Here is a 23,496-nt window from a genome sequence, read left to right as displayed (position 1 = left end):
CCAAATATCTTACATAACCTTTATAGATGTATCTTTCAACATCAATTGAATATTGCTTATGTAAATAACCCTTATATACACACTTACGTGAATAGTGTAACCCAGGATCTATTCACTAAATGTGTCAAGGTACAAAGTCAAAATATATTTTAGAACATATTAAAGCGAGAAACAAGCATAATTACGTTATTCAACGTACCTGAGATGTAAACTGCAATTATAAATATTTATCTTAAGACGTACACTAGTCAAATTAGCACTTAGTCTTTTCTCCCTTAATTATTTATTTTTCGTGTGTACGGTCAAAGTTTTATTCTTTATGTTTTACAACAAACCTTATATTGACCGTTCACGGAGAAAAAATAAATTAAACCATATCCACTTTTAAGTCAGCGAAACCACACTAACTGAAGTGCTATAACTGAAAATGAGATTAGACTATTACTTAATGTGCTTAGTTATGTTCCTTTTCTTTATACCTTATTTAAACAATAGATGTTAAAATCTAATTTGTTCTAGCTTTATCGTTTTAAACTAAAACGTATCCGTACTATCTTTAAGGAACCTTCTAGTACGTAGCCCTAATTAAACCTTATGCCCCCGAAAATTATTTAAAATAGATGCACCTAATGATCTTAAATTTTAGTATTAGAACGATGATATACTCTAGGTTCTTCTATTGTTCTACCCAAAATAAAATAAAATTAAGATCTATGCACCATAATAAATAATAATGATAAAAATATTTGTGCAATTAAGCACAAACGTGTTATAGGCAGATAATGTATAAGCAGATAAAAAAAATGAAATAGAGAACGTAAATAAAATCAATATGCTCACATTATGATCCAAAGTTTGACTTTGAAAACTTTAAATAATTATGGAATACATCTCAAGATGCCTAGCACAACATTAATATCAAGCCGAGGGGAAAATAATATTAACTGTAAGTGGCACTCTTGTTGTAGTAATCAAACATTGATAGTAAATCCTGTCAAATAATAAGTCCATCGAGGGATGCAACTATCATTCACATGGAGCCCAACAACCATCACATATTTATTACCACATATGCATATGTGGTTCGGCCAAATATCAACATACCGAGGGGTATAGTTAATATTCGCATGAATTCACATACACACAATCATCTTGACATTCTCAATAAGCTAACCTACGCAGAGAGGTCACGAGGGTGGCTTCATGCTTCAATTAGTTCTTTTAAATGTCAGACAAACTTAATAACAAGTCATTAGATGTACCCAAAAAATTATTCAAAAATTTAAAGTCGTTGTTGAACGCTAAGGTTCTAATGACATCACCTGAGCGCTAACAGGCTGTATCCAACACTAAAGTTGCCTCACTGTATTGTTTTCGAATCAAACTCAGTAATATGGTTATTCATAATAAATGAGTATGAATTGAAAACATCGAATCCATCTTTATTTTGAATTTGAGCTAAAGATAATGTGGGGCTCACAATTCAATCTTATTTAGATAGTGGCCAAAATAAAATTTTAACCAAGAAATCTAACCTTATATGGATTGGAACTAAATTAATAAACTTAATTAGACTTAAATAAAAGCCTTGAGTCAAATATCGAAAAAATCAATCCTTATTTGGTTAATAATAACCACAATCCATATTTTGACTCGGTAACGATTAATGATAATGGATCAAAACGTTATTGAATTAAAAATTCATTTGTATCCTTAATTTTGACCCAGTAATCAAAAAATTTAAGTCTAAACGGCATAAACTTTATCATCTGAAAAGTCCCCAAATTAGCCTTAGAAAATCGAAAATGAATTTCACTTTATTGACCAAACAAACCCTGAAATGAATTTAAAAGAATTCACATATTAGTTTGGTCCCTCAAAATAATTGAAATGTTTTAAACGGCCCCTAAAACTTTAAATTAACTTTTTATTCCTTAAAAATTGCCTTTGCCCCAAAACCAGAAAATCTTTCAACTTAAACGACTGAATTGAAATTTTGAAAGAAAAGCATTTGAGTGAAAAGGGACCAAAGATCAGAAATACTAAATTTGAGATATATAATATATTTTTTTGAAAAATATATGACTGTTTTGGGAGAAACTTTAAAAGTGGGGACTGAAATGCACTTATCAAAAGCTTTGGGCCCAAAATCAGATTTTCATTTATTATAAATTGACCCCAGCCCAAAATCAGGAATTACCCAAATATGGGGTCAATTTGTAATTTCAGAAAAATGATTGGAGTAAGTTGCAATTTGCTAGAACTTTATCAACCTAATTTTGCCTCTCTAGCAAATCAACCGCCGTCATACAGCCAACTCCACCGCCACCATCAATACCACATACCACCGCCGGAAACACGCAACCCACAATTATCAACGCCGTCGGAATCCACCGTCGGCGCTCCGGCTTCCCTTTAGGCGAATCACGCCACTCGACATCAGTAATAATATGAGCACACGCAATCATTTCACCTAATGGATGCCGGAAAAGAAGCGAAGGGGTTGGTGGTTGGTGGTCGACGACGGCCGATGAAATTGGCGGTAGTGAAAAAAAAACGGTGCAGCAGGCTCGACCTGATGGCCGCCGCCCCAAATTTCAGATTTGGAATTCTCAGATGTGCACCTTAAACCTTACCTTTAATCCAAATAGATTAGACAGATAAACTAATCCGAATTTTCAACCATAAAGGTTGGACCAAAGAAATCGTAAACAACAAAACTAATATCTGTCATATTCACAACTAGTCATAAGCGGAACAATTGAATAAATCCACGTAATTGAATTAAACTTCAGAATTCAGATTTTAATGAAACCCTAATTTCAAAACAAAACTAATGCGATAAAGCAGATTTCATAACATTCACATAAGAAATTCAATTACAAATTGGCAATTCGAAATTAAAAAACTAATTTCAGAACATACTGTATATCACATAAATATCTGGCCGAAACTTTGAAAATTAAATCCATGAAAACATAGATTTCTCATGGTAACAACTTGACGAGAACTTTAACACATAAAATTATCGATGATTCAAAACATGGTGGCTCTGATACCACTTGTTAGAAAATTTTATCGTACATACATACGAATTCCCAAGAACCAACATGTTTGAATCAACGACAATTATACAGAAACATAAACACGGAAGCGTACCTTACATAACGGAATCGAATCTTCGAATCTCCACTGGATTTGGGACAGGTCTTCCAAAGAATCCGCAGTTCCTTAATTATCTCTCTAACGATGGATTTTAGAAGAGACGGAATGGTTGCGTTTCTTTGGGGACCACGACCCTATATATAACTGTAGAGTCCAGTTATATTATAATTGTGATTCAGCCCCATCAATAAATCACAATTAAGCCCTAATTGTCTCTACACATTAGGCCCATAATCATAGTATAATACCCATAAGTCCAACCCATTAATCTTTATTAGATCACAATTAATTTGGACTTTCTTTTAGATAGCCATACACATTTACGTTACATATGTGAGCCCACATAATTATTGAAATAATTCCAACACCACCAACTTATGAAAAATTAATTATTTTATTATAATTATCAATTGTGTTATTTCACATGAAAGGCCTCTTATAAGAACAAAAAAGAAATGGAAGAGAGAGAAGATGGGGACTAAAGAATAAACTTCCATATACTCATGAATCATATATCTATTAATTATCCTATTTAACTTTTTCCTATTTAAAATCATATTTGTGCATGTATTAAATTATTAGTACTACTAGTTACTTATTATTAATCAATTTACCTAGTTGTCCTTGGAATCTTACTTATTCAAAGGATATTTCTGTACACACATAAAATGAAAGTAACCTTTCATATCATTAATATTTTTATAGATAGTATAATAATAAATATATAATTTATGTAAATTTGCATGTCAAGTTGGGCACTCATTCTCAACATTCAAATTTCTTGACCCAATGGTTGCTTTCATTACATAAGAAGGCCATGATATATAATAATGTATAAGGTGCCCATTTTTGCACAATAGAATATCATATACCTGCACCGGTTCCTAAATCTTCGGGGCTCGATGCAAACTTTATAGAAGATGTTGAAACGGGGCACATCGAAGGCATAACGATTATTTTTGAAAAGTTATAAGTTGGACGGGTTAAAATTGTGGGGTTCGGACGCAACACACTCGAATATACTTTTTTCCCCTCTTCCTTCTTTTTGAGGTATTCATAGTTAAAAAAATGCAACAATAGCTAAATACTTATAGCGTTGATTTAAAATAATATATGTTTATAAAAATAAATTTTGTAATCACAAAGATGAATGAGAAAAAATAAATATACATCATTGTATGAGTGTATGGACAAAAATAAAAATAAAAATAAAAATCGGGGGTGGGGGGAGGGGGCAAAAACTCATATATTAATAAACTAGAACATGTCACGAAAGAACCATGGAAGGACAAAGGCTAGAATAAGGCAGACAAGAATAATATTCCACAAAGACTTCTTGCACGTGCGTGAGCGTGAGCTGTCACGTGACCTGTCCAACCTCATGTCATTGATCCACTCCATCATCAATATTGATGCCTCCTCTTCATTATTGTTTCTTCTCATGTTCTCCGCCGTCTTTCCGCATATTTCGCACAATCTGTATATATTCATCATCAACCTTACTACATTAATTAATTAATTATAATTTTACTACACATAATTGAATTTATATTTTTAATTTCCCTTTTTTTGTAAGAATCCCTTTTTAAGTTTATATTAGCCACAGCCATATATATTTATTTAAATAAAAGAAACTAAAAGGGGAAAATTGTAGTTTTCTACCAGCGTATTGGTGCTAAATTAGCAGTCTTGGTCATATTTCATTCGAACTGTAAATTTTACTCATTGTTTTATGATGTAGCTAACAAACTCAGACACTTAAATTCGATGTCGAATTTATAACTTTTAAGTGTTCATATAAGTACTATCTGTCAAATTTATTTGTTGCGTCATAAAGTTGAAAATTGATGCAAAATATGACCATAAATACTGTATTTGCAAAATTATTGCGTGTAAAATTGGAATGTAACAAGTTATATGATTAAATCTCTAAATAGACCAATGTAAAGGACCAAAACTACAGTTTCCCAAACTAAAAGTATCATCAATCAAATGAAGTACTCTAAAATAAAATAAAATAAAAAGGTGCTCTAACATGATGAACATTAAATATAGGGGCTCTTTGAGAAAACCCCCTCACTACTTTTTTTAATTGAGGGAGGCCCAAAATATTTTAGTCCATTTGAGAAAAGTCCATACCCATTTGCAGCCATTATGTTTTCCAGCTTTACCCCCGCCCCGCCACCTCAGCGCTCCGCGATTTCTTTTTTTTTTTTTTTTTTTTTTTTTTTTTCCGTTTTTTTAATCGACTATGACGCATAGTCGATTAGTCTTAAATCGACTATGCTTCATAGTCGATTAAGGAAAATCTTTAATTTTTTAATTTTTTTTTCTAATTTTGTTTTTAAATGTTTTTGGGTTTTTTAATTTTTTTCTCTCTCAGATTTATTAATGCATAGTCGATTAAAATTTTAGTTATTAAAAATAACAAATCACAATTACAAAAAAAATGCAAAAATCAACTATATTTAAAAAAAAACATATACAAACATTGTAATTGATTTATACATTGGAATCAATAAACAAAAAATCAGAAAAAAAAAAAAAATTAACAACTAGAGTCGGTTAACCTTAATCGACTATTGAACATAGTCGATTAAGTCTTAATCGACTATTGAACATAGTCGATTAAACACACGTAGTCGATTAAGGGCCCTGCCTGCGCGAATTTTTTTTTCTACGCCGTCTTCCGCCACAATCGACCAAAAAACCCTAGATCTGCTCTTCATCGTCACCATGTCGTCGCCACACCACACCATCACCACCCCACTTCCATATGTGCAATGAACTCAACTGAAAATATAAATGCAATAATTACAGTACATGGCACCTTCTCTAGACGCGTGTCAGGACATAGTTGTGGTTGAGGTCCCGAAGTTAGGGAAAGAAGCTGCACAGAAGGCCATAAAAAAATGGCGTCAACCCAAGTCAAAGATCACCCACCTCGTTTTCTGCACCACCAGCGGCGTCGATATGCCCAAGCTCCTCGGCCTCCGCCCCTCCGTCAAAGGTTTCATGATGTACCAGCAGGGCTGCTTCGCCGGAGGAACCGTCCTCCGCATGGCTAAAGATCTCGCCGAGAACAACGCCGGCGCTAGGGATTTGGTCGTCTGCGCTGAAATCACCAACATCATGTTCTGGGGACCCAACGGCAGCCCCCTCGACAGCCTCATCGAGCGGCTTTTGTTCGGCGACGGGGCCGCCGCCGTCATCGTGGGCTCCGACCCGGTGGTCGGAGTTGAACGGCCGCTGTTCCAGCTCGTCTCGGCGGCGGTAGCGGTGGACGGTGGGGGAGAGGTAGAGGCGGTGGTGAAAGGCAGGTGAATTTGGGAAAAGAGAAATTAGGGTTTCAAAATAGTATATTAACAATTAAGGGTAGATTTGGAATTATAAAAATAATATTTGGTGGAATACTAACTAAGGGGGTTATCTCAAATTATTTTTGGAAGGGGGGGTTTTCTTTACTACATTTACTAGATGAGGGGGGTCTTGCTAATAATCCCTTAAATATATTTGACATAGTTGCCAAAACGTTAAATAAAAGAGGGATCAAAATTACCCAAAAGGTACTCTAATTCTTATTTTCAATTTTCACTATTGATATAATTCAAAGGCCGAAATTTATATATATACCTGTTTCCTTTAAGCTCGAACCAGGCGTCAGCACAACGGCGATGCGAGAGACCTAATTCGCCTTTGCAATCACAACCAATTGGGTAAAGTTCTGAGCTACCGGACGAAGCTTCGCTTCCAAAATGGCAAATTCTGCACACTTTCTCTTCCTTCGAGCTTCCACTATTACCGTTTCTTGATAAGTTTATATTAATGGCAATATGGTGATTAGACGACCCCTGTTTTTCGTCCTTTTCGACCATCTCTGCATCACCGGGTTTATATTCAGCTGGTTGAACTTTGTTTTCTTCTAATTCTGCATTTCTGTTGACTTGATGATCATGCATTTCGGATCCCATTTTTTTTTTTTTTCTTTTTTTTCGAATAAATTAATATCCGGACACTGATTTTCCTTACGTTTCAAGAAAATTACAGAGCTATTTCTCTTTCTTCACCAAGAAAACAGAAAAATGTAATTAAATTGAATGAAAATTAATTAATCGGAAAACATTGTTATAGTAGACTTATACAAAAGCGGCCGGGTTGACCAAATTTATTAGGTTGAGTGATTACTAATTCAGGGAGATCATGTAGTCGTCATTCCCGCGGTAAGTCTTTGAATTTGTATGTAAGATTAGACACTAACAAAAGTATGGTCAGAATATATAATTATTGGAAGAAAGGTACTAGTTTGACAATGAAACCTTGTAAATATATATATATATGTTAATTTCTTCGAACAACTCTTTATAGATTTAATTGGTTGTTTTCATTTTTTCAATTAGAAGACGATCAATGATATACAACTTACAAGTAACACGGTTGAAATTTCATGAGATAACGTAGAAACCACGTCAAAACACACATAACTTATGAGTTAATTGCAAATACCAGTGAAATCTCTAATTGTCAAATATCCCCTGTTCTTAATTTTCGACTGTGAAATATCAAAAATGTCCCCAAGCTCGTTTTCCTTCCCCCTTCTTCATTCTTCATCGTCCCCCCACTGCTGCTCAATTGGGAGAAGCCCAAACAATTGATGGAACGCTGGGCAAGATCAATAAATAAGAAGCTTCAGCTTAGAGTAAAATGAAAATGTGTTATTGCTGTGCTTCTCGACCAAGGAATAGCGGGACAGGAAAGAACGTGTGCCAAATATGGATGGGTGTGGTGGTGCGTGATAAGTATGGTGGAAATTGAGAGGAAGAGTGGGGATTTGGGGCTGCGGCTGGGCAAAATTGCAGAAAGGGGAATGGGTTTTCGAAAATTGCAATTTAGTCCCCCAAATTAAGTTTTAAAAGTTTAACAAAATTTCAATTTAGCCTCTTAAATTAATATAATTTCATGTTATACTACTTAGGGGTATACTTGTCTTTTTACCTACCGTTGTATTTAGTTTGTTGGGGTTCTATAGGGTCCGTGATGGCTGTACTTATCGGATCGTAAAATATTTAATTTGACGCCTACAAAATAGTTAAAACTTAATTTTATTCATCATTTTTTTTACGATCTAGTACGATCTTTACGACACCAGAAATTTGTACATAATCCAATAACAATATATCATACACACAACGTATGCACATCGTACTTTATGCAAATTACTTATTTGATCTTAGATACTTAAATGAATAAATTAAAATCTCCATTAAGATTATTTATAATAATCACAATTAATAAACAAAACTTACACGTCAATTAAAAACTCCCAAATATTCAAATTTTGCGAAAGAATATTTTTGTTTTTTCCTTGCCTAATTGTCTAAGTTTCAATATAACTCCCAATTAGCAGAGTTCATTTTCAACTTGGCTAGTGGCAAAAGGCACCATACATAAAACTATTTTATGTAAAATTAATTTAAAAATTAATATAATATTTAGGGCTCGTTCGGTTACCGCTATGAAATTTTACCAACTAAACAGTATGGCTGTATGGGCTATTAACATGTTCGATTGCTAAGATTCATACTTCTTGAAACGTGCTATTAAGATTAAAGTATGCTAGGTTATTATTAGATGCTACTATTTTATTAAATTAGTATGCTTCCTTCGATCATGGAACATCGGATTTCTGGCAAGTGCTTGTGCCGACTTATTATCGACGAAAACCTTCGTAGCTTCTTTCTGTGGCAAAAGAAGTTCTTCAAGCAGCCTCATACGCCAAATTGGGTGACATGTACAAGATGTTGCTACCACATACTCAGACTCACAAGTTGAGAGAGTAACAATGGTTTTTTTTCGAACTCCAAGAAATAGCCGACCTCCCATAATTAAAAAACACATATCCAGTGGTGCTCTTTCTATCATCAATGTATCCAACATAATCACTATCACAAAAACCTTAAAGTTTGAAATCAACAAAAGAAGAATAAAATACTCCCAATCCAATAGTACCTTTCAAGTAACGAAAGATCCTTTTGGCAACTTTCATGTGCGTTGAGATAGGAGATTTCATATATCGACTTACGACTCCAACCGCAAAGAGAATGTCGGGCCTTGTATTTGTTAGATATCTCAAGCTTCCCACGAGGATTTTGAAAATAGTAGGATCTTCTTTCTCTCCACCGTCAAATTTTGTCCATTATGCATTCCATCAGGGTGTTCAGAGGACTACAACAAAGCATATGAAATTTGTTTAACACCTCATTTGCGTACCTTTCTTGAGAAATGAAAATTCCTTCATCCATTTGTTTTACTTCTAAGCCCGAGTAATACGAAATGAAACCAATATTTGTCATCTCAAATTCAAGAGACATAGTCTTTTTGAATTCATCAAATAAGCTTGAATCGCTGCCCGTGAAAATCAAGTCATCAACATAACGACAAACGAGCAAAATAGAACCATTAATTAGAAAAAGATTTAACATAAAGAGCATAATAATAAAGGCAACGAGGGAAACCATTATCTTGGAATTATTTGTAATACGGCTATTCCACGTTCTCGGTGCTTGCTTCAAGCCATATAACGCTTTATTCATCTTCAAAACATTAAAATGCAAAATGAAAACCACTCAAAAGACAAAAAAAATAAAAAATAAAAAAAAAATCAGACTCATCAAAACAACATAATCTTTTTGAATGAAAGACTTATGTGCAACATGAAATTGCAAATTGCAAATAACAAAAAGGAAAAAGAGACTTACCCCCAAAACACAGGTGATTGCAAAATGCAACAATAAACAACATCTCACCCCAAATCCCTTGCCGCCAGCCTTAGCTCCGCCACAAACCCTAGGGTCTTCGCCACCGCCGTAATGAACCCAATCAATGGAGTGCAACCAGTAAAAGTCGGCGAGGATGGTGGGGCCCAAGACGGAGATACTATGGGGGAGGGAACGGAAGGTGGATTCCAAACGCCCTTGAAGACGTGCATCAAATCTGGTGGGTCTGTTGCCGTAGAACCACTACTGAAGATCGGGACGAGAATTTTCTGAATTGCCTTACCGTATCAATCTTCGCCACCTTCAACCTCTCATACGCCACTCGCCTTCTTCTCCCTCCACCCTCAAAACTTTTCTCTGCAATCGTGTCACTCTTATTTTTCGATAAGTAATCAATCACGTCACTTAATATGAGGGATTTGTTATCTTATTTCCAGAAAAAACTACTTTATAACAAAATACATTGTTTGGGGTATTTATGTCTAACTTATATTAATTTTTTTGGTCAAGGGACCTATAACTATAATCATCTAATAGATTTGAACCCCACCTATATAAGTTGGGGGATGAAGGGGATCTAGCTAATTTTTCCTAATTTTATTGGACCTCTCAAGGTCCAATTAGTTATCTCCCAATTAGCCTATATAAGTCATGATAAAATTATTTTGCCCAGTCGACCCAGAAAATAATAGGGCTTACCAAAAATCAAACTAAACCTTACTATTTAGTTAATCTTGACTAATCGTGCCAACCAAACAGGACATTAGTTTACTAACATCATTAGTGGTCAAGTAGGTTACCCATTAAGTTGAGTAAGTAGATGTATTTTTTTTTAAATACGAGGGGATAAGCCTTGCGAAGGGCATGGTACAAAGGGCTAAAGTATAATTATCCAAGAAAATGAACTCTGAAATATAGAGTTTGATGGAGGGTATAATTTAATATTAAATTATAGATTTATCTCAAAATTGGGAAACAAAAGTGAACCCCTCCTAAATCCTAATGGTAAATGTCAAATAAGGAGGTTTGACAAATTTCTCCTTTTTGTAAGGTTTTGCAAATACCAACTAATCATAAGTTCGAAAATTATGGTGCATCACTGAAAAATGAACCGTTAACATAGCTTCAGGTACAGGAATTATCACTATATAATGAACAAAAGCAAAGACAAAATATTTAAGCATATAAACAACTATAATATACTAAATCCTTTGAAAAGTGATCAAACGTGGTTCAAAGGGTATGTTTTCATGATCTTTTTATTAAAAAGAAGAACCTCATAACATTGATATATCTTAATGTTAATTTATATTTTGTATATGCATCTATCTTTATCTTCTAAGAATTTGAATTATGTTTTTCGAGTTTTATATATATATATATATATATATATATATATATAAACACCAAGCATTAACTCGAATTGCCTATAATATTCATCTTTTGAAACTTTGACATTTACACATCTTTAGTTTTTTTTTATCAATTCACAATTTTAGTTACATTCATCATTTTAGGATTTTTGCATGTTCTCCTTTTCACACCGCATTAAAGGATTCTATTCATAAACTTCACTTTCATATTATGCTTAATACATATATATATATATATATATTATATATATATATTATTTTACTTGTCAATCATTCTTCTCCTCTTTACACTACATTTAAGGATAGTATTATTCACTAAATTCACAATAAATACTTATAAATTCTCTTTCTTTTCATGTGAAGAATGAATAATAAAAACATTCAGACCATGGTTGATCACTGGTTGAAGCTACTTATTTGTTTAGTTGTTTCGATGAGTGCTCGTGTAACGAGTACTGAAATCGACAATGTCACCATTACAATTCTTGACAATGCAGTGGCGAGAGGAGCAGGTTTGTTTTATTTTTTCTTTTAGATTAATCATTTTGCTAATCCTACGATAATAAATATTTACATTCATAATTTTATTGCTACTAAAAACAATATTAAGATTCTGTTTGGTTCAAGAAAAATGATGAGTAAAAGAATCTCATATAATTCTCAGACATCTTTCTCCTGTCGTTTTTTTTTTCTCTCGCTCTTTTGTATCATTTTTCTCCCTCTTCTCTCTCATGTCTCTCTCTCTCCTCACAATCTTTTCTCTCTTCCTCTCTCTCAAACACATCATAAATTGTATTCATATTTACAGTTTTGTTCGTTCTACGTCATAAATTTCATTTCCTTATTTTTTCTCTAACTATCAAACAAAACTAAAAGAAATGATTTTCTACAAAATCAATTTCATCACCATTTTAATTAGGAACCAAACGCACTATAATAGATTGTCAAATTCTTTGCCTTTTTATTTTCCTTTGCATTTTCATTTTCATTTTCATTTTCATTTTTTTTAAGTCCATGATCCAATCAAAGCCTAAAGAATTCCCATATTTTCCGCAGTTTGTTTGGATGGGGGTCCACCAGCTTACTATTTTTCGAAGGGATTTGGAGATGGAGTCAATAATTGGTTAATCGATCTTCAGGTTCATCAGCTCTTCAATTATAGACACATAAAAAAAGTCTGAATTATAGGCCGAACACGATTTTCTAAATAACATACAAGAAGCAACCACTTGAGATGCTGAACCGATAAATATATAATTTCGTATAAACTAAAAGGAAAATATTTCTTTTTATGATAACGATCTTATAATGCACGTAGTTTATTATGAATTATATTGATTTAATTTTTTGAATTTTAGGGCGGTGGTTGGTGTAATACACCCGAAGGTTGCGCCTATAGATCAAACCATGATACCGGCAGCTCCAAATATAAAACCACTACCGCCCATTTCGTGGGGATGAAAAGCGCAAACCAAACAAAGAATCCAGGTACATTTTAACCTCTATAAATTAATGCAGTAGATACTGACATAATTCTATTAATTTTAGGGATGGCAATTTTTACCCGACCCGTGGGTACCCGCCCCGCCCCGCCCCGAAATCTCCGGGTAATACCCGCCTCGCAAATAAATGGGGCGGGTACGGGTTCTAGTTTTTCACCCGAAAACGGGTTCGGGGCGGGTGCGGGTTTGTATATACCCGCCCCGTACCCGCCCCATAGACCCGCCCCGCATATATATATATATATATATATATATATATATATATATATAATTTTATATAAAATAATTTTATAATATCATTATAATATATTTGATATCTTGATTTAGAATTATTGTTTTCATTAAAGTTATTCAATTTCTTTTTATTTTTTTTATTTTTTCTCAGTTTTACGGGTTTTTTGGCGGGGCGGGTACCCGCGGGTTTTCCACGGGGCGGGTGCGGGTTGAGAAAATTTGAACCCGTTGCGGGGCGGGGCGGGTGCGGGTTGAACGGGTTTGTTAACGGGGCGGGTGCGGGGAATGCAAAACCCGCCCCAAACCCGCCCCATGGCCATCCCTAATTAATTTAGCAAAATATTAAATTATCGAACTAATATTTAGTACGTTTTTACCGAGTCGGGACAAGAACAAATTATGAATTAGCGAGGTTATTAATTTATCGAGTATTATAATTTATCGAGGTTCTACTGTACATATATATAATTTTAATTTAATTTAATAAATACATATAAAACAATTGAAAAGAGGGGAAAATCACCATTTAATTAAGCAAATGTATTGTTCATCTTGCATAATAATTGTAGCTTAAGTTAATTTACTTCTCATCGAAATTCATTCCAGAATTTTACAACTGGAACATAATCAATGTTGGATATTGTGATTGCTCGTCGTATAAGGGAGATGTTGAAGCAGCTGATCCAGTAATTAATTCCATCTTAAATATAATTTCTTTTATATATAAATTGTTTTATCGATTTTTATTCTTCACCTTGATTTCAATTTCGTTATTTTCCTATTAGACAACCAACGTTACTCGTAGGGGTGCAAGGATTTTCGATTTCGTCATGGAAGATCTTTTAGCTAAAGGAATGGCAAACGCCGAAAATGTATGGATATATATATATATATATATATATATATATATATATATATATATATATATATATATATATATATATGTGTGATTATTGGATATTTTACCGGATAAAAAAAAACACATATCTATGTATATTGATTATGAAACAAAGTCGGAATATTAATGATGACGTAGGCCATACTTACCGGTGGCTCAGCCGGCGGACTGGGCGCCATCTTGCATTGCGACGATTTCCGATCACTTCTACCTAATACTAAGAGAGTCAAATGCATTAGTGATTCCGGTGTCTTCCTCCATGCGTAAGGCTTTTTATATTTCACTCAAAAAAATTTTTTAATTAAAGAAATAATCACATTTTTAATAATTATATATAATTATTAACATTTTCTGAATGTGTGCATAAATTTGTACAGAAAAGATCTGCCTGGAGCAGATCAAAGAGCCGAATACTTTGCGAAAATGGTTGCATATCATGTATGTATAAATTTGATCATTTTTTCTCTTTAATTTGTATTTTCACGTGATCGAGAGTGACCGTTATCTACGTTCGTATTAGCTATGAGTTCGAATTATCAGTATAATCGTTTTTTAAGTAAAATATAAAAAATAAACTAATAAAAACCTTAAATATTTTTATTATGTTGATGTTTTTCTTTATGATTGAATCTTTTTTGGCCCTAATATATTTGATGCAGGGAGTAACTAAATCTTTGCCTTCACCATGCACGTCAAGAATGAACGCGAGTTTGGTCAGATCGAAATTTTTCTTCTTTAATTAATTTATATTTCATTTTTTATAGAAAAAATAAAAATAAAAATAACTAGTACGTAACAAACTTGCGTTGCGTTACGCACAAAATTCCGCAGTGTGTTTTCCCGGAGTACATAGTCAGAGATATCGAGACGCCCATCTTTTTTATCGAATCAGCTTTTGATCCATATCAGGTAGTACAAATTTATTATTATTTATTTAAAAATTCGTAATAACCATATAATAGAACCCAATTAATTAGTAAGTAATTATTTAAAAAAAACATTTAATTAAGTTGTGGTTGGGATGTAATTTGTTTCAGTTAATCCATCACTATTTCTCAAATGAGTCCACTTGGGAAAATTGCACTGCAAATTTAGAAGTTTGCACCCCTTCTCAATTGCAAACCATGAAAGGTACACATTTTTATTTATTTTTCAATATTTATTTAAAAAAATTAAAAATGGATAAAAATATGTCAATTTATTTTGTTCTTGTTGGTGTATGATTTAATTTCAGATTACGGCATAACACTGAGAAAGACGTTGCAAGAATTCGGTGATTGTAAACCGAAATCGGTAGGAATGTTTGTTCACTCTTGCTATCGTCATGGTAACTGGTACGACGATTTAACATGGACTCGCTCAGCCCTATTGGGTAACAAAGTAAGATTTTTTTTTTTTTTTTTTGGTAGTATTAAAATTAATTAATAACATTTTATTCATGAAATTCATTATTTTCTTTTCTTTTCTTTTTTTTGTTTGGGGTCTCCCAATTACTGATTTTCTTTGGGGAGTTACTACCCCATTTTCCTAGTATAAGATCCATGCATTGACCTATGCCTTCTTGAGATTTTTAATGATTTGTTCTAGTAGGGGTGAAAGTTGAAACGAAATTTCCAATTTCTGCCGGTTCCGATAAAAAAAGTACCGATTTTGGAACAAGTCTTTTCATTTCAGTTTCCGATTTTTATTTTTTAATTGGAATTGGAATTATATACAAAATATTTGGAATTTCCAATCCGAATTCAATTTCAAAATTAATTCCTAAACTCTGAACTTTTTTCCGAGAATACACCAATAATAATATATATTGTAAAATAAATTAAAGATTAATTTTTTTTTATTTAGCTTATGGCCTATTTTGGAGTGTGAAAGTCTTTACTTTGCTATTTCTCAAGTAAAAAAAAACCGCTAGATTATTTTTGAGGCTTTATAATTTTTGTGGTATTGAAAATAAGTGCATAGGGCAATTTTCGAATCGTTATGGTAATTTGCAAAATATTATAATTTATCATATCAGTAGTTTCTGTTTTATGATTTTATGAAAGTGGGTGTTCTTATATTTGAAATTTATGAAAGTTTCCAAAACTTCATAAATATGTTAACTTGTGTGATTTCCGAAAATTCCGAAATCCTGAAATTTCCATAAGTTTTGGAATTAAAATGAATTTCTAGATTCGTAAAATATTGAAATTGGAATTCGTTTTGTAATTCCGAAAGTTGGAAAATGTTCGAAAAAATAAATCTCGATCCATTATATTCCATCCAACTTTCAGCCCTAATTTAATTTGTGACCTACAATGCTAAACGTTCGATTGTAGTTCTTTCTTTCTTTCAAGTATATTTATTTAATGTCATTTTCTTTTCAGACAATAGCACAGGCCGTCGGCGATTGGTTCTTTGATCGAAGCTCTTTCCAAGAAATAGATTACGAGAATGAGCTGCCACGGTCCTTCGACTGCTCCAAAGCCACTGCACCTTGCTCAAGCATATACTAATATATCGTTGGACTTTTAATCCAAATTGTACTATTATTTATCATCTACTTAAATTTTGAAAAAATCCAAAAATAATAACAATTATAATTGGTGATTTTAATAGTAAATATTTGGTTATCTACATGTTGGTCATGTGACCTTGTCCATCTATATAAAATGATGACATATTTGTTGAATAATACCTACAAACTTTTCTACCCCTTCTTAGTGTTGTTCCTTGACCAATTTTTTTAATTAAATATTAAATAATTAATTGGGACTATACATTCTTTATAATTCATTGAATAGTAAGTAATATATAAAAATATAGGGTTAAATACACTTTGCACCCTTGAAGTATAGCCTATGTAACACTTATCCCATAAAGTATTATTTGTAACATTTATCCCAACAACATCAATTATTTTATATTTTACAATTTAAAAACTAATAAACATAACAATCTAATAATTATCGGATCATAAAAAAATGAGAAGTAACTAAAAAAATAAACTATTGGGAAAAAATAAAAAGTAGTATATATTGTATGAAAATGAATGAAAATGTAATTTATGAAATTAATGAACTAAAATATATCTGAATACTTAAGACTACTATTAGTTATGTATTGATTTCTTAAAATTTATCGATATGAATATATTTGATTACTTGTTCCAATAATAATTAGATATTATTTATTAAATATGTATCCAACAAATTAAAAGGTGATATTTTTAAATTTTTAAATATTGCATTTTTCATAGATATTTTTATTTGTATAATTTAATTATTGTTTAAGTTATTTCCTTAAATGAAAAAGAAAATTTTAATATATTAGGATTTAAAATACAAATTAAATTGAGCTTGAGGGGGGTAAGTGCACAAATGATATTTTAGGGGAGTAAGTTTTACAAAGGGTATACATTAGAGGTGTAAATTATATTTAACCCAAAAATATATAAGCATGTTAATAAAAGTATCATGCATTTGAATCAACTCGCACTAGTAAAAAAGCTTTTGCTATGCATTTGCTACGAATTTGCCCCGTAGCATATACGGGTGTGACAAAAACTTTGCTACGGTAAATAGCCGTACCAAATACTTTTTTGCTACGGTAAATCCTAGTATTTACTACGACTTCAAAATTGTTCCGTAATAAGACTTACCTTTTATCACGACTTTTTACCGTAGCAAACAATTTCGTTGTAAAAAACAAATTTTCTACTAGTGTCGGCATCTATGACTCATGGCGTTTGAGATATCGTATTTACACTTTGATGAGCTATTTAGGATGTCCATTAAATTTTATAAAAACCGTAAACCTGAAGAATAAGTTTAACTTGTTAACTGAGTTTATGAATTAGGTGGTGTTTGCAAAAGTCCTTAGAAATAAATTATGAGCTTTTTTCTGCACATAATTTGTTGTTAGGTGATTGCAAAACACACTTTTGATTTTGCTTTTCTTAAAATAAGTTGTTTCAAGCTATAATTTTAAAAGCATCAATGTACCTGTTTTTTCAATTTTAGTTGATTTTGCAGTTAATTTGCAAACACCCCCAACTTTAAAAAATAAGCACTTATTACAACTTAATTCACAATCACTAACTTCTACTTTTAAATAAGCTTTTGCAAACACCACCTTAGGTAATGTTTACAAAAGCTTATTTAAAAGCAGGAGTTATGGATTGTGATTTAAGTTAAGCTTAAGTGCTTATTTGTCATAGTTGGGAGTGTTTGCAAATTTACTAGAAAATCAAGTTAAATAGAAAAAAGCAGGATCATGTGTGCTTAATAAATTATAACTTAAAGTTGCTTATTTTAGGAGAACCAGAACCAAAAATTCATTTTGCAAACACTTAGAAATAAATTATAAGCAAAAAAAGTTCATAATCTGTAAAAGCTTTTGCAAACACCACCTTAGTATAATACAAACAGCTCTAGGAAATGTATAATTCAAGTTGACTAAAATTAGTCAAACGTCATAATTAATAAGTAATTCTTAATTATACTATAAATTCTTTCAAAATACCAGCGATTATTAATGAAAAAAATAATTGTATTGTGAAAAAATTCATGTGAAATGACTCATCAAATACTAATAAGAAAAGCCCCCTGAAATGGAATACTATCAACCCAAAAGCTTAGGGTCTAGGTTTTAAGAATCTTCACATTCTGAATAAAACATTCATTCTCAAACTTGGATATAGACTTAAAAATTAAAAAGATTCGGCAAAAATTATGAAATATAAATATTTTAGTAAAACTAATTTCTTAAATGCTGCTGCATATAAAAATCACCACAATTACATGTGGAAGAATTGTAGACACGTAAATTTAATATAATTTATATTATATTAAATTGAATCTCAAGATTATAATTTATCTTGCAAAATAAGTCATGGAGATAATTATCAATTAATTATTGGCCAATAGGATTGTTTCTTCTCTTCCAAGTTATAAGAGATAAATATCAATTTAAATTGAGCCAATCAAATCACGCCACGTCATCAAGTAGACTTTAAGTAGGACTCTTATTTTCCCACTATAAATAGGGACCCTCCCTACACAATTCAAAACAGAACTCAAGAAGAAGAAAAACCGTAGGAGAAAATTCTCTCTACAATATTCAAGTCGTTCTTCATCAAATTCAAGGCGTTCTTCATCAAATTCAATCGAGGGCGTTCTTCAACAAATTCAAGGCGTTCTTCATCAAATCGAGGGCGTTCTTCAACAAATCAAGATCGAAGGAAGATTGAAGGGCCAAATCCATCAAGAACTCCAAGATCTTCAAGTCAAAACCCGTCAAAGTTCAACGTTTGATCCGAGATTCAAGTCGCAAGACCCTTGGAAGACGTTATTCAAATCCAAATCAAATCCGGAGAAGATCAAGTGAACGACCCGAATCCGAAATTCAAAGTCAAACAAATATTGTTCTTGAGAGAAGAATCAGAGGATTAAATTAGAGTTTGTAACCCGCAATATTTATTATTTTAATTCAATAAATTATATTTGTGCAATTCTTTCTTGTTTGTCTAAATCGCAGATAAGAATTTTGTTGTTACAAATTTTGGCACGCCCGGTGGGACATCTCTACCTCTCATCTCTTCTCTCTCTCGAAGATCCTCAAAGTGTTGCAGTGACTGCTCTACGTTCACAATGAAGATTGCTACTTCAGATTCATCAAGTGTGGGCTTAGGTACAAGGAGTATGGCTAAGAAGCTGCAACCATCCTCTGAGACTAACTCGACGCCTCAAACCATTCAGAAAAGCTTACCACCTCTTGTCAACACAAGCGCAGACGTGGAAGGTTCAAAACGAGAGATTTCACAGCCCACGCCTCGTTCAACATCAAACTACTCAGAGGTGGCATCCGTCATGACAACAAACGCTACAACCATGGAGGAGCAAATTGCAAGTTTGACAAAGGCCATTGAGGGACTCGCAAAGCATGTTCAACAACGAGATTCTCAAATTGCCGAGTTGATCAACAAGATGGACAAAGCCGATGCTAGTCAAGCTGTGGAGAATCAGATAGAGGTTCAAGACGAAGTCGAGACATCCACAAAGCAACAACCAGTTGAAAACGATAAGGCTCCAGCTCAAGAACTTCAAGTTTCTCCAGAAGGGATGATTCATGTAGATCAAGTGATGACGCTGATCAGTGGAACCATCAAAGACAAGTTGGAAGGAAGCTCGAAGTCTCCATCAACCTATGTCAAGCCATACACGCAAAGGATTGATGATCTAAGGATGCCAATGGGCTATATACCTCCAAAGTTTCAACAATTTGACGGCAAAGGCAACCCCAAGCAACATGTGGCACACTTCGTCGAGACTTGCAATGATGCCGGGACTTACGGAGATCACCTCGTCAAGCAATTCGTCCGATCGCTCAAAGACAACGCGTTTGATTGGTACATTGATTTGGGGGCAAACTTCATTGATAGTTGGAAGCACTTGGAGGAAGAATTTCTCAACCGCTTTTACAGCACTCGAAGAACAGTCAGCATGATTGAGCTCACCAATTCCCGCCAATGGAAGAAGGAACCTGTCATCCACTACATCAACCGTTGGAGAAATTTGAGTCTTAATTGCAAGGATCGACTGCCCGAGACATCAGCTATTGAACTGTGCATCCAAGGAATGCAATGGGGACTCCGATATATCCTTCAAGGAATTCAACCTAAAAGTTTTGAAGAGTTGGCCACTCGAGCACATGATATGGAATTGAGCATAACTGCAAATGAAGTCGAAGAACCATCATTCCAAAAGCCGTACCAGCTCAATGAAGAACATGTCGAAGAAGAACAAGAAGATCATGAGGATGTGGGCAAGTCTTTTGAAGAAGCAACATCCTATGCAACATGTCCAAATTAAATGAAGCACTCCTTGACACGAGTTTAAAAGGTCTACATGTCCAAATACATTTAAGCACTCCTTGACACGAGTTTAAAAGGTCTACATGTCCAAATTAAATGAAGCACTCCTTGACACGAGTTTAAAAGGTCTACATGTCTTAATCAAGTGAAACACTCCTTGATACGAGCATAAACTATCTATTTATCCAAGTCAAAATCAAGGTTCCTTGATATGAGCATAAACTATCTATATATCCAAATCAAGTCAAGGCTCCTTGATACGAGCATAAACTATCTATATATCCAAATCAAGTCAAGGCTCCTTGATACGAGCATAAACTATCTACATATCCAAATCAAGTCAAGGCTCCTCGATACGAGCATAAACTATCTATATATTCAAATCAAGTCAAGGCTCTTTGATACGAGCATAAACTATCTATATATCCAAATCAAGTCAAGGCTCCTTGATACGAGTATAAACTATCTACATATCCAAATCAAGTCAAGGCTCCTCGATACGAGCATAAACTATCTATATATTCAAATCAAGTCAAGGCTCTTTGATACGAGCATAAACTATCTACAAATCCAAGACAAATACTCTTTCAGCACGAGTTTAAACTGCAAGTGTTTCTCCTTGTCGACATGAGTATAAATTGTGCACGACATCCCTCAAAAGGATATATTTTGAACTACGTTATGACTTGATCCCTCTATAGGGTACGTAGGCAACTTAGAATATCTCTAAGTCCAGTCATGATTTCAAAAGATGTATGTGCTTTGCTAGATCAAACTGCAATTGAAGTTAAGTAATTATCGAGACTCATTCACTCCAAGACGCATTGTCCGTGAACAAGTCTCGAGGGGGCATTTGTAGACACGTAAATTTAATATAATTTATATTATATTAAATTGAATCCCAAGATTATAATTTATCTTGCAAAATAAGTCATGGAGATAATTATCAATTAATTATTGGCCAATAGGATTGTTTCTTCTCTTCCAAGTTATAAGAGATAAATATCAATTTAAATTGAGCCAATCAAATCACGCCACGTCATCAAGTAGACTTTAAGTAGGACTCTTATTTTACCACTATAAATAGGGACCCTCCCTACACAATTCAAAACAGAACTCAAGAAGAAGAAAAATCGTAGGAGAAAATTCTCTCTACAATATTCAAGTCGTTCTTCATCAAATTCAAGGCGTTCTTCATCAAATTCAATCGAGGGCGTTCTTCAACAAATTCAAGGCGTTCTTCATCAAATCGAGGGCGTTCTTCAACAAATCAAGATCGAAGGAAGATTGAAGGGCCAAATCCATCAAGAACTCCAAGATCTTCAAGTCAAAACTCGTCAAAGTTCAACGTTTGATCCGAGATTCAAGTCGCAAGACCCTTGGAAGACGTTATTCAAATCCAAATCAAATCCGGAGAAGATCAAGTCAACGACCCGAATCCGAAATTCAAAGTCAAACAAATATTGTTCTTGAGAGAAGAATCAGAGGATTAAATTAGAGTTTGTAACCCGCAATATTTATTATTTTAATTCAATAAATTATATTTGTGCAATTCTTTCTTGTTTGTCTAAATCGCAGATAAGAATTTTGTTGTTACAAGAATATACACAAAATTATTCCATACATCAAAAAGTATCGCTTTTGGATTGTTGGAAATGGTGAAAGCATTAATGTGTGGTTTGATAAATGGATCGATAATTTTTTAATTGTTGATTATGTTATGAATATCGCTCATGAACTGACTAACTCTTGTTGTTTCTCATCTTATCAATCATTTTACTCTATAATGGGGTTAGTCTAAGATTCAACATCTTATTCTTGAATTTATCATCTCCATAATATTTGCAACTTACTCCACATTCCTACAACTACATGGACTCTTTCAAATGGGCTTTTAATAAAAAAATAGTTTATTCACCATTAAGAGTGAGTAATTATAGATCCTTAATAAGGGTATTTGTAATTTTGGCCCTTTCCTTCCTTGGAATAATATATGGCAAGGTTGTAAAAAGCGATAATCGGATCGGAGGCGGTCAGGCACCGACTCACGATTAATCGGTGTGGCAGTGATTAATCGGTGATAAATCGGAAATAAATCGATTTTTAAAATTTAATATAATATATTTTTAGATATTATTTATAAATACTCAAAACATATATAAAAAGATATTTAGATATAGTTACATCTACATCATGTATATATATCTTAATAACATAATAAAAATTTAATAATAATACGATCATAATACATAAATATCCTTATAAATTATAAATAAAAATGCAATTTTTTTGAATTTACATTTATTCTTGAACATTTCTAGCATACATCATTAGTTCTTTAACAATTAATTAGTAACAGTTAACATAAACAAAATAAAACATAAACTCTTTTTTTTTAATTAAAATTCCAACTTTTATTTTGAATTAAAAAAAAAAACCGATTTTTGACCGATTTTTGGCCGATTTTTGCCACTGAGTTTGACCCGCCTTAAAGATTTCACCGTCTCAGACCGCCTAAAACCGCCTCACAGGCAAAAAACCGATTTTTCAAACATTTACACTAAAACCGTAAAGGTTTGGGACCGCCTCCATCTCGGAGATCGATTAATCGGCTGCCTCGGCCGATTTATAGAACAATGATATCTGGAGCCTAAAAAACTTGAATAACAATTTTTGCCCTCAACATGCAACCTGAAAC

General features: G+C 33.1%; 3 protein-coding genes across 4 annotated transcripts; 2 read left to right on the top strand and 1 right to left on the bottom strand.

Annotated features, from left to right (window-relative positions):
* Positions 1-4,283: 4,283 nt before the first annotated feature.
* On the bottom strand, positions 4,284-7,801 carry LOC148768832 (uncharacterized). The gene is made up of 2 exons (XM_088822392.1): positions 6,799-7,801; positions 4,284-4,642 (listed from the first exon to the last, which is right to left on the bottom strand). The coding sequence occupies exons 1-2, from the start codon at positions 7,134-7,136 to the stop codon at positions 4,423-4,425; spliced, it is 558 nt and encodes a 185-aa protein (XP_088678518.1). The 5' UTR covers positions 7,137-7,801; the 3' UTR covers positions 4,284-4,422.
* On the top strand, positions 5,845-6,617 carry LOC105963634 (chalcone synthase). Its single transcript, XM_012988049.2, has one exon. The coding sequence runs from the start codon at positions 5,989-5,991 to the stop codon at positions 6,487-6,489; it is 501 nt and encodes a 166-aa protein (XP_012843503.1). The 5' UTR covers positions 5,845-5,988; the 3' UTR covers positions 6,490-6,617.
* Positions 7,802-11,116: 3,315 nt separating the features above from the next.
* Positions 11,117-16,637, top strand: LOC105965041 (pectin acetylesterase 11). 2 transcript variants are annotated; one of them, XM_012989552.2, is made up of 13 exons: positions 11,119-11,178; positions 11,675-11,823; positions 12,368-12,450; positions 12,670-12,799; positions 13,654-13,733; positions 13,833-13,919; positions 14,084-14,208; positions 14,323-14,383; positions 14,605-14,658; positions 14,777-14,854; positions 14,983-15,076; positions 15,180-15,325; positions 16,312-16,637. In XM_012989552.2, the coding sequence occupies exons 2-13, from the start codon at positions 11,676-11,678 to the stop codon at positions 16,438-16,440; spliced, it is 1,215 nt and encodes a 404-aa protein (XP_012845006.2). In that variant the 5' UTR covers positions 11,119-11,178; position 11,675; the 3' UTR covers positions 16,441-16,637. The 2 variants fall into 2 exon arrangements, with proteins under 2 accessions (XP_088678517.1, XP_012845006.2); XM_088822391.1 differs by lacking the exon at positions 12,368-12,450 and having other exon boundaries at positions 11,117-11,178.
* Positions 16,638-23,496: the final 6,859 nt, after the last annotated feature.

This window comes from Erythranthe guttata, chromosome 8, assembly GCF_056151865.1.
Source record: "Erythranthe guttata isolate IM_541 chromosome 8, IM_541, whole genome shotgun sequence".
Lineage (NCBI taxonomy): Eukaryota > Viridiplantae > Streptophyta > Magnoliopsida > Lamiales > Phrymaceae > Erythranthe > Erythranthe guttata.
The sequence above is the reverse complement of the archived record's forward strand: the minus strand, read 5'-3'. Positions and strand labels throughout refer to the sequence as shown.

What these genes read in the sequence shown, in the direction of transcription:
- LOC105965041 (XM_012989552.2), top strand. Translation starts at nt 11,676, where the DNA reads ATGAATAATAAAAACATTCAGACCATGGTTGATCACTGGTTGAAGCTA. An exon ending in ATTGGTTAATCGATCTTCAG is followed by an intron (nt 12,451 to 12,669) that starts GTTCATCAGCTC and finishes TTTGAATTTTAG; the next exon opens with GGCGGTGGTTGGTGTAATAC. An exon ending in ATGTTGAAGCAGCTGATCCA is followed by an intron (nt 13,734 to 13,832) that starts GTAATTAATTCC and finishes TTTTCCTATTAG; the next exon opens with ACAACCAACGTTACTCGTAG.
- LOC148768832 (XM_088822392.1), bottom strand. Translation starts at nt 7,136, where the DNA reads ATGGGATCCGAAATGCATGATCATCAAGTCAACAGAAATGCAGAATTA. An exon ending in TTCGAGCTTAAAGGAAACAG is followed by an intron (nt 4,643 to 6,798) that starts GTATATATATAA and finishes GAATATATACAG; the next exon opens with ATTGTGCGAAATATGCGGAA.
- LOC105963634 (XM_012988049.2), top strand. Translation starts at nt 5,989, where the DNA reads ATGGCACCTTCTCTAGACGCGTGTCAGGACATAGTTGTGGTTGAGGTC.